Genomic DNA, 13,383 nt, shown 5'->3' with positions numbered 1-13,383 from the left:
TTCAATTGCCTTATATTTATTTAATTCCTATAAATCTAGCAATGTAGAATTTCTCTTCTGTTCACAAATTGAAGGATCATCTGGCAATTTTGTACATATGGTTTGGAAAAAAAAAAAAAAAAGGTGGTGCAGATAGGAAAAGAACAAAATGAGGGGTTAGAAGAAAGATGATCAAAAGGAAGTCAATGGAATCAAGGTTTTGTTTGTGAATTTTATCACAAGATAAGCTAGTGCACATAATTGGAGTATCCTTATAAAATCCTAAGGTATCATTTTAATTCCTTACATGAAATTAAAATCTTTGTAATTTCATTGTTGCTTTTACCCTTGCACAATGCATAATATGAGGGCTGCTCTGAAATGAATGCCTCCTATTTTACTAAGTCAGACCATGATGACATCAGAGGCGGACATTGGTGGTATGGCAGTAGAGGCTGAACCATTCCATCAATATCCTATTACATTTTGTTGCTGTGAGACACATGACAGCAGAGGGACAGTCTGACACAATGGCGTCCGACATGGAAGCGTTTGTTAAGTAATGGTCTGTCATTGAATCACTCCATGCAGAAAAAATGGTGCCTGCTGACATTGATCAGTGCTCAATGAACATGTATGGGGATCAAACAGTGGATGTGAGCACAGTGAGGCAGTGAGTGCTATGCTTCAGCAGTGGCGACAGTGGATCACCTCTGCTGGTGCAGACGGTTATGGGTGTGGCATGCAGGCTCTTGTTTGTTGCTGATGAAAATGCACAGCTAATGGTGGTAACTATGTTAGAAAGCATGGAAAAGGTGTTTAGTAGCTGAGATTTTTCTCTAGCAAATAGTGTTTTGTGTTCTTTGTATCTGTTGTAGTTTCTATGGAAATAGAAAGGAAGCTCTACTTTCAGAATTACCTATGTATATACATTTACATTTCATGCATGTTGATCATAATGAAATTATTCCAAAAAACTTTTTGTTTGTTCTTACGGATATTCCAGCAAGTCAGTTCTGTTGCAATATCTGTAAAAACAGCTGAAGAAAAAGCTCTAGAACGGTAAATTTAAGGCTAAATATTCACACTAGAAACTTGATTGACTATATTCAGCCAAGTAAGTGTCAGGAATACAGTATGACTTATCCAGATAATCCTCATCAACAGATCATATACTTCATACAAATCCATATAAATACATCTGAAGAAACACTGCTCCTTTGCAGCTTCCTTTGCTGTTTCTGTAGAGAATTTGAATTTCCCGAGTATTAACATCTCACATCTTTTATTGTCTTTGTTTTGTTTGCAACTATTCTTTCTACAAAAGTTAAAGTGCTTATGTAGAGAACTGAAAAAAAGCCAGCATTGTATTTGTGTCTGAAAATTGTTCCGGAAGGTAGAAAGGGCGTTCAGAAGATCCTTTTAAACTTCTTTTTATCACTTGTTGTCTTTGTTCTTTTTTTAACCTTAAAAAAATAGAACAAAAACAAACACACTGTACTTTTGCACCATTTCTGAGTACAGCAGCTATTACATGGCTTTTGTACAATTACTAGATTTCAATAACACTTAGCATTTCTTAGAGATTGGCTACCCTCACTTCTCCCCTCTCTGTACAGCTCTCAGGTGTGCGCAATGTAATCATGCTGCCTTTGTCATGCTGCTAATGAGAAGGCACGTTTTAACATCTACAGAATACCTGCTATATCTTGCAAAAAGTCATGTGATTTCTGATATTCCTGTAGCAGACACATGCAGCACACCCAAGAAAACCTGTTACTGAATTGAGGGCTGAGGAATGGTAAAAACTGACTTCCTGTGAGCATCAGTTGTCAAAATCTGTTTTTTTTTTTCTTTTTTTTTTCCTCTGTACTGGTGAGTTAGTGCTACAACACTGTGATGATCACGTACAACAAAACATAGCACTGAGTTAACAACTGCTGATCAAATAAAGGTGAGAAAAATTTCAAGGTACTTTAAAAATCAAACTATGACTCCTACTTTTGGTAAGACATCCTGTAATTGTTGCATTTTCCTCCTCCACCTACTTGCATTGTGTATGCATGAATACACATATAATTAAAAATATCTTGCTATGTGTATTTAGAAAGACAATACGGTAGTGACTACACATAAAGAACAAAGATATATTCTGAATAGGTGTAGGTCAAGTCTGAATAACTTCCTTCATTTTAATGCTCGCTTTTATTCTATGCAGCATCCATCACACTTCACATTCATGACAGTTGCAACTCAGAAAAGATGCAGAGCATTTGCAACCTCATATAAAGCTTTTATGCTTTATCCTCCCTCAAACTATATCAAATACATCAATTTATCCCTGCTGCCAAGTCACTGGTAACTAGAATTTTTGCCAGCACCACCCATTCACTCATTAGCATATGTAAATCTTTCCACATTTTCAAGGTATAGTCTATCACGAAAAGCCCCACACACCCACATTTTTATTTCTTTGTACCCACATCTCAACAAAATAAAATAAAAGACAGCTCATCCAGACAAGTGTATAACCTCTGAAACCGCTGCAAACCATGTTAATGTCTCTATGTGGACATGTAGTACAAGTCACTGACAGTTTTGTAAGCATATTTGAAGACACCAGCTGAACGTAGATTTATCTATGCGTGGTTTTCATTTATCTCCTATGCTGGAAAAGATGTAGCGGTTGAAAATTGCTTGCATTATGCTGGAGTCTACAAACACAGCAATGTTTTGTTTTAAAAGCAGGATTCCTCAGACTGGGGTACCTAATACCTGTAAAATCCAACTCTCTTTCTAGTAACCTTTGAAAGAATTAAACTGCACTGTGGAAGGTTAAACTTGGTTCTCTCAAGCTCTTCCCTAGCTCAAGGAAGTTACACAGCTGTTGTGGTTTAACTCAGCAGGTGGCTCAGCACCACATAGTGGTTCAGTCATTCCAATCCCTTCCCAGTGAAAAGAAAAAAAAAAAAAAAAAAAGTAGAACTCAGGGATTGAGATAAAACGATTTTCTAAGGTACAGAAAAGGAAAAGGGGGAAAAAAAAGAAAAAAAGAAAAAAAGAAAAAAAAGATTATTTTTATAGTAATAGCTATTATTACATTATTCCCATCCCAGAAGAATTATGCAGAAGGTTCAGTGGTGGGTTTTCTCCCTTCTTATTTGTATTTATTTGAGACAGATAACCGTGTATGGAACCAAAAGACATATGTCCTGTGTGCAGAACCACTGGTTTGTGAAAGGGCACTAACATCAGACTGTAGAAAGGAGGATTTAAGTTCTGAACACTAGCTTCACTACCATTACCTGTTACAAAGATAATGTGGTATTCATTTAGAGTTTTCTTCCTTTGCTTTAAATGTAGTATAGAAATGCATGTGAACTAGTAAGCTACACTGTTTTGATTGCAAAGAGAAAAGGTTTACTTACCTTTTCGTAAGCTAGGTTGGAGGTTTAGGGAGCAGGCGCTCCTGGCTCAGCTGAAACATTACACGAAGAGTGTTACTAATTTTCTAAGTAGGGGAAGTGAGATGAAAAGTGGGTGGAAGGAGAGGTGTCTTCCATCCTTTCCATTTTCATGCTTTTTGCCTAAGCAAAGCAGGATTCCTAGACTGAACTTTGATGCATCTGATGCAGGTCCTTAGAAGTAGGTTCTGCTTCAGTTCCAGACATTTTGCCAGGCAGAGATGGATCAGAGCCTCTGCTGTGAAAAGTCCCAGCCACATACTTTTGCCCAAACTGGGACTTTTATTTGCACCTTTGTGGGATACAAAGTCTGCAAGAGCTTGGGGCGGGTGCTGACTTCCCAGAATTGTTTTGATCTCCATTAAGCCTCAATGAAATTTCAAGAAGAAACAAATGCCACAAGCCTGCATGTTCATAGCTCTGTACCTTGGATGCAGGGTGGGCAGCTTTACAAGGTACATACAGTCTGATCTTGCAAAAACCTAATCGGACCATGAAGTAGAAGGTGACTGAAGTAATGCACCTGAAAAGCTATTCTTTGTGCCTATTAGTCTTGTAATGCTTTATGGATGAGGAAGGGAAATCTACTCATATGCTGTGTTGGACAACTATATGCATAGTGCCAAAACACTTCAGCAGCTTTTGAAGTACTTAACCTCCACAATTAACAGCATCTTCTGTGAGAAAGGAGGTATTTCTAGCAGGTTAGTGCTTTGCTCTGAACTTGCATTAAGAGTGAGGTTGCCTCAGTATCCCACAGCCCCAGTTCAGTTCAGCTATTTTTGGTGAACAAGAAAAGGCCAAATAATCAAACATAGTTTTATCAGCAATTTATATCCATTTAGGAGGAACATGGTCACAACAGTCATAGCTCCAGAGCAACAAAAAACATGTGCATCTTTTGCATCCCACGTGCACATAAGAACCTTGTTTCTTTATAGGAGGATCTCTCAGTGCCAGAGGTTCAGTAGGAAATGAGGATCTGCATGAAGAGTTGCTGTAGGTTGTAAAGACATTATTTCACAGCTTAAAGGCAAGACTCACATTTCCCTAAGATTTCAGCACATCATTTTCCTTTTAAATGCACTGAAATTGTGTTAGGTTTCAAAATAAGTTACAGACTAGTAAGTCTCTGTAATGGCCAAAATAAAAAAATTCCAATAGCATTCAGTTGAAGGTAGCACATTTTCTTACATTCCTTGCAAGTGACCCTCCATCTACCGCTATATTTCTGCATGTTTACTCCTGTCCTCGCCCTTTTTTCTTTCAATATTGACTAAGCAAGGTGCAAACAGCACTGAACACTGGGAAGAATTCCTCTTGCACTTGGTTCTTTTTGACTCCAACCCATGAAATTCTGCACATGCCTGTTTATAGGAAGATATTTCCTATTCTTCATAATACCCAACAATTTCCCCTGACAGAGCTCATAAAAACAATACACTAAAAAAATAGATCAGGTGTGGATGAATGTATAATTTGACTATTTTTAGAAGCTATGCTGCTTAACTTTACTGTAACATTCTTCCTATGAGTTTAAAATGGTTGATGCATCCTAAACAGGCTAAATCCAACTTGGCACACTGAGAAAATACTTGTTTTTACTACAATTTCTCTAAAACAAAGGGTGTACAGTGTCTGTTAAGAGACTGGAACACCTACTATGAGCATTCTCTAGTTTATCTCAATCTGATGATTTCATTCACTTAAACCAGATGACACCTTTGAGTGTCAGTGAATCTAACACTTCCTGCTAGTTCCTAAAGAGCAGGTACTTGGATGGGCAAGATGAGAGTCAAGTGACAGAAACTCAAATGCCAGAACCGAAAATGTGCCTTTTCTCCTCTTAAACGATCAGACCAAATTTTGCCCACTTGGTCAGAAGAAAATATCTTTTCAAATTCACTTTCAAATGAATGTTCCTTTGTATCAACCAGAACAATGACTAATTCATTCCTAAAGCTAAGGTAAGGAGGGCAGACTTAATACGCTACTTTGTATTCCGGTAGAGCTCTACATATCAACTATTTTACCTACACGTATCCAATTATTCACCAATTAAGATAATGCAGTGATTTTCCAGGTGTTGTCTATAGACTTCTGGTGCTAAAGGAAAAACTTAAAATTTGTATATGAAGAAAGGCTCCACCTAGTTACATCTGCAGCTTTTAAATCATTGTTTTAAAAACCCACACTCTCTTTTCCTAGTTATTACCATACAAGCTTGTTGTAGTAACATTACAAACAATACATAATAGTCCCAAGGTCCCTGCAAGGCCTTCAAACATTGAAGAACCCTCCCACAAAGATAAACACTACATCTTACATACAACTGGATTACTGCCAAAAGGCAGAAAGCTGAGCAGTTACAGAAAGGACTATAGTTAAACAGTACAGTTGCTAAGGAATATTTCTACATCATTAAAGAAGACAGAACATGAAGAGTAAAGTTAGATTTAATGATTAAATTATTACTGAACCCATCTCCTCTTTTCCTTTCTCAACAGTTACATAAAGCGTCAGGTTTTGGTAATCGATAATATATACGAACAAAAAATATATGCATTGCACAAAGATAAAAGGAACACTGAAATTACAAAAATTAATGTCATGTAGGAAATAAAAATGGTGTATTAGTGGCAAAATGTAAATGGGATTATTTTAGTAGTCAAAATAAATATTTAATAAAAAGCACACATTCATGACAAATTATCAAAATGAAAATCTTAGTATTTGGAAGTACCTTATCCAAATTTCCTTGCATTAAACATTGCTAAATTCAGTGGTTTAAATATTATCAAATTGCTCTAAGCAATCATTGCTTAAGTTAGTGTCACAAAAAGTCATGAGACTAAAAGTTCTGTCCAATGAACAGTAAATCCATTATACTAAACAAAGAAGAATTTCCTACACCAAGGAGTCAATCCACAGTCATTGAAACACAGTTCACAAGAACTACTGCATAGCATACTGCTTACTGTACCAAAAGTGCATTTGTCAGTATTCAATGAATATAGGGAAAAAAAAAACCCAAAAAAAAAAAAAAAAAAAAAACAACAACAAAAAAAACCAACCAACCAAAAAAACCCCACTTTTTTTTGGTGTGTGTACATGTATATATATTAAAAAAAAAACAAAAAAAACAAACAAACCCCAAACAAACAGATGTTTGATAGTTGAAGAAAAAACACACATTTTCTTTAAAAGTAGACTCTAAAGATCTCAAGAGCACCATAGGAGTTATCAAGTAAAACTGCACAAAACTTTGCAGTAAGTAGAGAACAAATACAATTATTGTATCATTCCATATTTAGAACACAATTGAAAATTTTAGTGTTGCTGCTGCATTGTCCTATGGTCTAATGGATACATACTACAACCAGTGGCATTTTACTGACTTTTTGCTAAGCTCTGGAAACAAATAACACATAGAAAAATGCTTTTCTATGTGGAGCAAAGGTACAGAAAGATTTAAACTGCTGATGTGCAAACGGAAATGTAGAAATTGTTAATACAAACAGATTTTTATGGCAGCAGTGCCTGGCTTATCCCATTAGTCCTCCACTCAGTTCTTTTGCTGACTCTTTTAAAGTAGCATTCCTGAATATCCCTGACTTACAAATCACTTTTGAGAGTCACTTTCTCAATTTTAAGATTCTGCATTTAAAATTGCTCTCAGCCCATTATCCTTCCATCCCCATCCATCCCCCTCATATTTAAAAGTTGTAGTTTTGTTGCATAAAACATTACAGTGAGTTCTGCTTCTTGGTAAGTGATAGACAGTCAACATTTTGTTCTATTTGCAAAATACTGAAATCACCTTCCAGTTGGTTCATATATTAAACAACAATTAAAAATAGTACACCCCTGTACTCTACTGTGACATAATAAAGGCTATTCACCATTTAATATACGTTCAATCTCTTCTAGTCTTTTCAAAGCAGCAACTCTCTTTTTCTCAATATCTTTGATTTCTTTTGTAGATTTTCTGGGAGTATCTTTTTTTTCCATACTGTTTTTCTCTGCTTGTTTCTTATTTTTTGAATGCCCTTTATTGTTACCAGCTGTTGTCTGGGAAGGTTTCTGCTCATTTTTCACTTCTTTCGAATTCTGAAATGATTTTTTTTTTTCTTCTGCAGCAGCACTGGCAGTATCACCTGCTGGAACTGATGACTGCTCCGGAGCACTAAGTGATGCAATTTTACTTCTAACTATGTTTAGGTGACGCTGAATATACTCTTCGTGAGGTGCCAGTGCTAGAGTTTCCACCAAACATTTTTCTGCTTTTATTAAGTCTCGTTCTTCAAAGTAAACTACACAAAGATTATGTTTCCCTTGCACATTGTTGGGATCCAGTTCCAAAATTTTTTCAAAACACTTTTTTGCTCCAACTATATCCTTCTTTTGGTTCATAAGGATATCTCCTTTCAAAATTAGACCTTTGGTATGATCAGGGTAGTATTTCAGTAAATCTTCCAGGATGGGCAGAGCCATCAATTCTTTTGCTGTCTGAGAATAAAGCAGTGCCAAATTGAACAAAGCACTTCGAAAGTTTGGCTGTAACTTTATGGCTTTCTTCATCCATGCCTCTGCTTCTGTATCTTTTTTGTCATCCATTGCCAGCATACCCAAATTGAAGTAACCATTTGCATCCTGTGGTTCTTCTTTCACATAATTTAACAGTCTTTGTTTAGCCTCAGGTCTAAGCTGAGCATTGCCTAAATGACAGAAAATACATTTAAATTTTATTCTAAACACTTTTAGGCCAGGCCAGTAAATTGCTAATTGCTACACAAATTAAAATGTAACATCTGCGAGAGGGAAAGGGTTTAAAATACTACTTTTTGTTTGGGTTGTGTAACAGCAAAAGTAAATGACAGTTACCTTCCTCACAGAACAAAACTACTTACAACTGACTTGTAGCCAAAGTAAACATCATTATCCTATTATCCGTTAAATTATACTTAGATTTAGTGCAACGGATACAGAAGGTGTCTCTGCAAGATCAACAGCGGTTATTTTAATGCATGGGTGAGCAACTGGAATACAGAGAAGTCAGTTCTAGTAAATCACTTTTAATGGAGGCAAACTTAGAACTCATTTTGTTAAAGACATGGAATCAAAGAATCACCAAGGTTGGAAAAGACCTCTAAGATCATTCAGTCCAATCGTCCACCAACCAGGTATATTTCCCATTAAATCATGTACTTCAGCACAACACCTACATGTCTCTTGGACACCTCCAGGGATGGTGACTCAAACACCTCCCTGGGCAGCTCATTCCAGCACCTGACCACATACAGAAAAGAATTACAGTTGACAGAGATCACATAGAGTGATGCTAGATTCAGCCAGGCTACAATATATTCTCACTATTTCACATCAAACAGTTTTTAAAAACTAAAAATAATCTGTCAGATAAAAGCAGCAGTTCTGGCTTGTAGTCTGTGCTATTTTTATGAATACTTCAGTGAACATATTCTAGTAAGGAATTTCAGGCACAAGCTTGCTGAAGGATGGGGGAATAGGAAGCTGATTTTAACTGTCTTCTTCCACCTCCTCAAACAGTTCTGTACCTTCCAGTAGGAGTAATGCAAAACTAGATATCTAATACTTCTGCTCATTTGAAGCCCATGTGCTACTTCAGACAAGAAACAAGGTGTTTCTTGTACTGCCTAACTTACTATGTGAAAAGAGATGAAGAATAATCCATTTCGATCAGCTCCAACCAATTCTATTATCTCATTTAGATGATAAATTACCCCTAAGAAAAAGGGAAACAAACCTTACTCATCACTTGCTAATTACTTTCAACAGCCTTTTTTATGGCAACAGCCACACATTTACTCATCAAGCTAGAAGCTGTACATATGAAAAAACAAAACTAATGAAAATCCAACTTGATTCATAATTAGAAATATTGCAGAGGAAACTATGAAAATATTTCCCAGTGCTAGATTTAAAACCCAGAGAAATCAGCTAGATTTTTTTAGTCTGTGAGGAATGGATGAAATCAAAACAAATGCAGAACATTAATATTATACATTTCACTTTTTTTTTTTTTTTAAGATTATAGAGGAAAAATTTTGAAGAGTTTTATGTAACACTATTCTTAACAAGATGTTAAAGTGTAAAATAGTTTTCAAGGTGTTAATCAATTAGATTATATGTACACTGTGAATATTCCACATGCTACCAATAAATTACAAAGATGACTACTACTATAATACTATGAATACTACTGCTTTTCAAAAACACATCAATTCATTAAAATCCTATAAATGCAAAGATACAATAATTACTAAAAGAGACAACTAACTTACCAGATTCCTGCATTAGCAGGGCTGAGTTGAACAACGCCAGCTTATGCATTGGGTTGAGTTCTAGTGCTTGGTTAAAATTCTTCAGGGCTTCTGTTGGATCTTTCAGTTCAATGTAAACAATTGCCAAGTTGTACCACAGGTCTGCATTGGTTCTGTCTAGTTCTAGAGCCCTAAGGTAAGCTTCCTTAGCTTTCAGAGGCTTGTTCATTTTTAAAAGTAATTCTCCCCTGTTGAAGAATCAAATTTAACCTTCAGCAACTTTAAGTGACAGAAGTACAAAAACAATTGACAGAGTTTATTTAGTTTTGTTTTTCTACAGAAAGTAGATGTGAAACATTAGTCTTTATTTTTAATTTTTTTTGTTGTTTAAAATGCAAAACACAGGACTGAGTTTATATACCATTCCAAAAGCATACAGCTCTCAGAATTTTGCATACAGGAGATGTATGAGTAGGACAAAAAAGCCTACAAAGAAAACCCATACAAAAGTCATCGAGGACTCTCAATACAGGCCCAGCAACAGCTACTGCCAAGGCATCTCAGAGAATCATAGAATCAGTTGAGGTGGTAGTGAGCCTTAAGCATCATCTAGTCCAAGTTCCCCACAATGAGTAGGGACAGCTACAGCTACATCAGGCAACTCAGAACCCCCTTCAGCCTGACCTTGAATGTCCCCAAGGATGGGACATCCACCACCTCTCTGGGCATCTGGTTCCAGTGCTTCACTTCATCATAAACAAACAAACAAAAAAAAAAAACTTTTTCCTTATATCCAATCTAAATCTTCTCTTAGTTTGAAAACATTTTCCCTTGACCTGTCACAACTGATCCTGATGAAGAGTCTGTCCCTTTCTTTCTTATAGCTCCCCTTTAGATACTGAAAGTCTGCTATCAGGTCTCCCTGAAGCCCTCTCCCCTCCAGACTGAGTAATCCCAGCTCTGTCAGTCTGTCCTTGCAGGGAAAGTGTTCCATCTCTTGGATCGTTTTTATGGCCTTCCTCTGGACATGGTCCAGCAGGTCCATGTCTTCTCTTGTATTGGGAACTCTCACTCTGGATGCAGTACTCCAGATGACATCTCAACAGAGCACAGCAGAGGTGCAGGATCACCTGCCTTGACCTGCTAGCCACACTTCTTTTGATGTGGGATACAGTTGGTATGCTGGGCTGCAAGGGCACACTGCTGGCTCATGTCCAGCTTACTATCCACCAGTACTCCCAAGTCCTTTTTGGCAGGGCTGTGCTCAGTTCTTTCTTTGTATTGATTTTGGGGCTTGCGCAATCCAGGTGCAAGACTTTGCACTTGGATATGTTGAACCTCACAAGGTTCACGTCGGTTCACTGCTCAAATCTGACTAGGTCTCTCTGGATGGCATCTCATCTCACTAAGTACCTCAGCACCTCACTAAGTCCTAGAGAGAATCACAATTAACAAAACAGTGAACAAAAGCCTCGAAATCCACAGTCAAGTAACTCTTATTTAGCCTCCTATTTTCATGTTTTCTATTTCTTTAAGTCTTGCATTTTCTTGATCATTTAAAAAAGAATAAATGAAACTCCACAACTCAGACTAATCAGAAGTATTCTAGCTTAAAACTGAACAACGAGATTATAAATCTGAGTTTGAGATTCATAAAGAAATCTAATGGAAGCACCTTCCTATATAATGTTTGAACACAAAGGATATGTGGAAAACACACACTATTTGAAAGAAGAATTACAGGAACAGTTCTTGTCATAAATAATGGCTGCTCCAAACTTTTATCATCTTATTTGAAAATAAATCAATTCCAGCAGCTAAAGAAATTGTATGAACAAAATATTGTACCTAGCACTGCAAATAAAACAGAAGTATATTCAAGAATACATATCTTTAAAATTAATAAAGATACCTGCTGATGTAAGCTTGCTTGAAATCTGGCCTCATACTTATTGCTTGCCGATACAATTGATCTGCTTCTTCGAGGCGAGATTCATTTGCTCGAATTAAGTTTGCAAGATTGATATAAACATTCAGGTGGTTAGGAGCAACTCTTGCTGCGTATTTTTTACCTGGGATAATCTGTCAAAAAGAATATATTTCCAAATGCCAGTGAGTGAAAAAATGAAAAACAACCAGTACAGATCTAACACTTCAGTCTGCCTCATTTGGGTACCATTGGAGATCATTTGTCAGACTCTTCCCTCCAGAAAAAAAAAAAAAAAAAAAATCACAGAAACATCACACTATTTATCCTTAATTCTATAAGCACATACGACATCACCTTAAATTTGATACAGACATCATCAGTTAATTGATCTCTGCTACTTGGTGAGGTGGCTCATGCAAATGGCCATTAACAGCCAGTCAGACCTTGTAAAAGGTTCTCGTTCATACAAAGATTCCCTCTTGAAGTCTCAGCTTCAAGAGGGAATCTGATATTCTATCAGAACACTTTTTCTGGAGGGGGGGGGGGGAGGAGAAGGAAGGAAGGAAGATTTACCAGACATTGATACAGCAGATGAAAAATTTTCATGAGCTATGAAAATGCTATGGCACTGTAAATGATGTACTCTTTAATACAGTCTTCACACTGCAAACATTTTAATGCCATTTTCTCTTCTCAAGGGACTGCTGATTTTCCTGTCAGTCTAATTTTGCCCTTAACTGTTGTTGCCTTCATTCATGATCCAAAATATTCCTCCCCTTTTCTCTTGAACAGCTAAAATAAGTAACAGTTTCTAGGTATAAATACAAACTGACATCATATGGTAAAGGTAACAGAGCACATGTTTATAAAAGCATGTTGATGCAAAGGATTTTTTTTTTTTTTGCTGCTTCAACTGCCTTGTCCCATCTCTAACACTGCACTTAAGCCTTCTCCTATGAGCTCAAACACTAAACATTATCACTGTATTGGCTGGATATGAAAATAAAAACAGTTGTGATTAGAAACTGTAAGTGTGCATTTCTAACTTGCTTTTTTTTTTTTTTTTTGTATCCCCAATTTAAGAAAAAATAAATCCAGAACAGTATAAGAAGTAACTTAATTTTTTTTTTTTAAGTTAAGTTAAGGTCCAAGTTAGTATTTTTAAACATCTTACAATATGATCTTATTTAAGATATTTAAGCTTTAATAATAAGGTTTACAGCAACAAGTATCTTCAACAATAAATAAGAAAATCGTATCATGAATATAGGTCTGAAAAAGTTGCCCCCTCCCACATGGTGATTATGTTACTAATTACCTGTGGCATCAATGATTTAGCAATCATATATGATTTCTCAGCTTCTTTAGTTTTGTTTAAGTTTTTGTAAGTTCTTCCAACATTCATGTGAGCACCAATGTCATCTTGAAGAAAAGAATGAAACTTCTCATTTTCTATGCACTGAGTAATGTGAAAAAATATCTATGCTTTGAGAGTAGTGTTAAGAACAGGTGCTGCATAAAGATCAGCAAAAAAACCCACCAAAACCCAATTCCAATTTATTTTTCACCTTAATTATGAAGTTAATAATTTAACCACAAACCAAAGATGTGTTATGTGTATGCAGCCAAAACTTAGAGGTCATACTTTGATGTAGCTGTCTTTAATCTCCCACTGTAGTAGAACATTAAAGTTATTTATTAGGTTTTC

At 36.2% G+C, this 13,383-nt stretch overlaps 1 protein-coding gene across 11 annotated transcripts in view; it reads right to left on the bottom strand.

The window, feature by feature from the left end:
• Nucleotides 1-13,383, bottom strand: part of TMTC3 (transmembrane and tetratricopeptide repeat containing 3) — a 58,895-nt gene that overhangs the window by 15,795 nt on the left and 29,717 nt on the right. For 7 of the 11 annotated variants that reach the window (XM_046943934.1, XM_046943935.1, XM_040671268.2 and 4 more), the window contains 4 exons: nt 12,994-13,097; nt 11,658-11,827; nt 9,767-9,993; nt 5,882-8,161 (listed from right to left, as the gene is read on the bottom strand). In XM_046943934.1, coding sequence (XP_046799890.1) covers nt 7,338-8,161; nt 9,767-9,993; nt 11,658-11,827; nt 12,994-13,097 — 1,325 coding nt within the window. In that variant the 3' untranslated portion in view covers nt 5,882-7,337. Of the gene's footprint in view, nt 1-5,881; nt 8,162-9,766; nt 9,994-11,657; nt 11,828-12,993; nt 13,098-13,383 lie in introns of those variants that run through there. The other 4 variants (XM_040671299.2, XM_040671290.2, XM_046943940.1 and 1 more) reach the window with 1 other exon arrangement.

The sequence above is a fragment of the Gallus gallus genome, chromosome 1 (genome assembly GCF_016699485.2).
Source record: "Gallus gallus isolate bGalGal1 chromosome 1, bGalGal1.mat.broiler.GRCg7b, whole genome shotgun sequence".
Lineage (NCBI taxonomy): Eukaryota > Metazoa > Chordata > Aves > Galliformes > Phasianidae > Gallus > Gallus gallus.
Note: the sequence above shows the minus strand (reverse complement) of the source record. Positions and strands in the feature narration are given on the sequence as shown.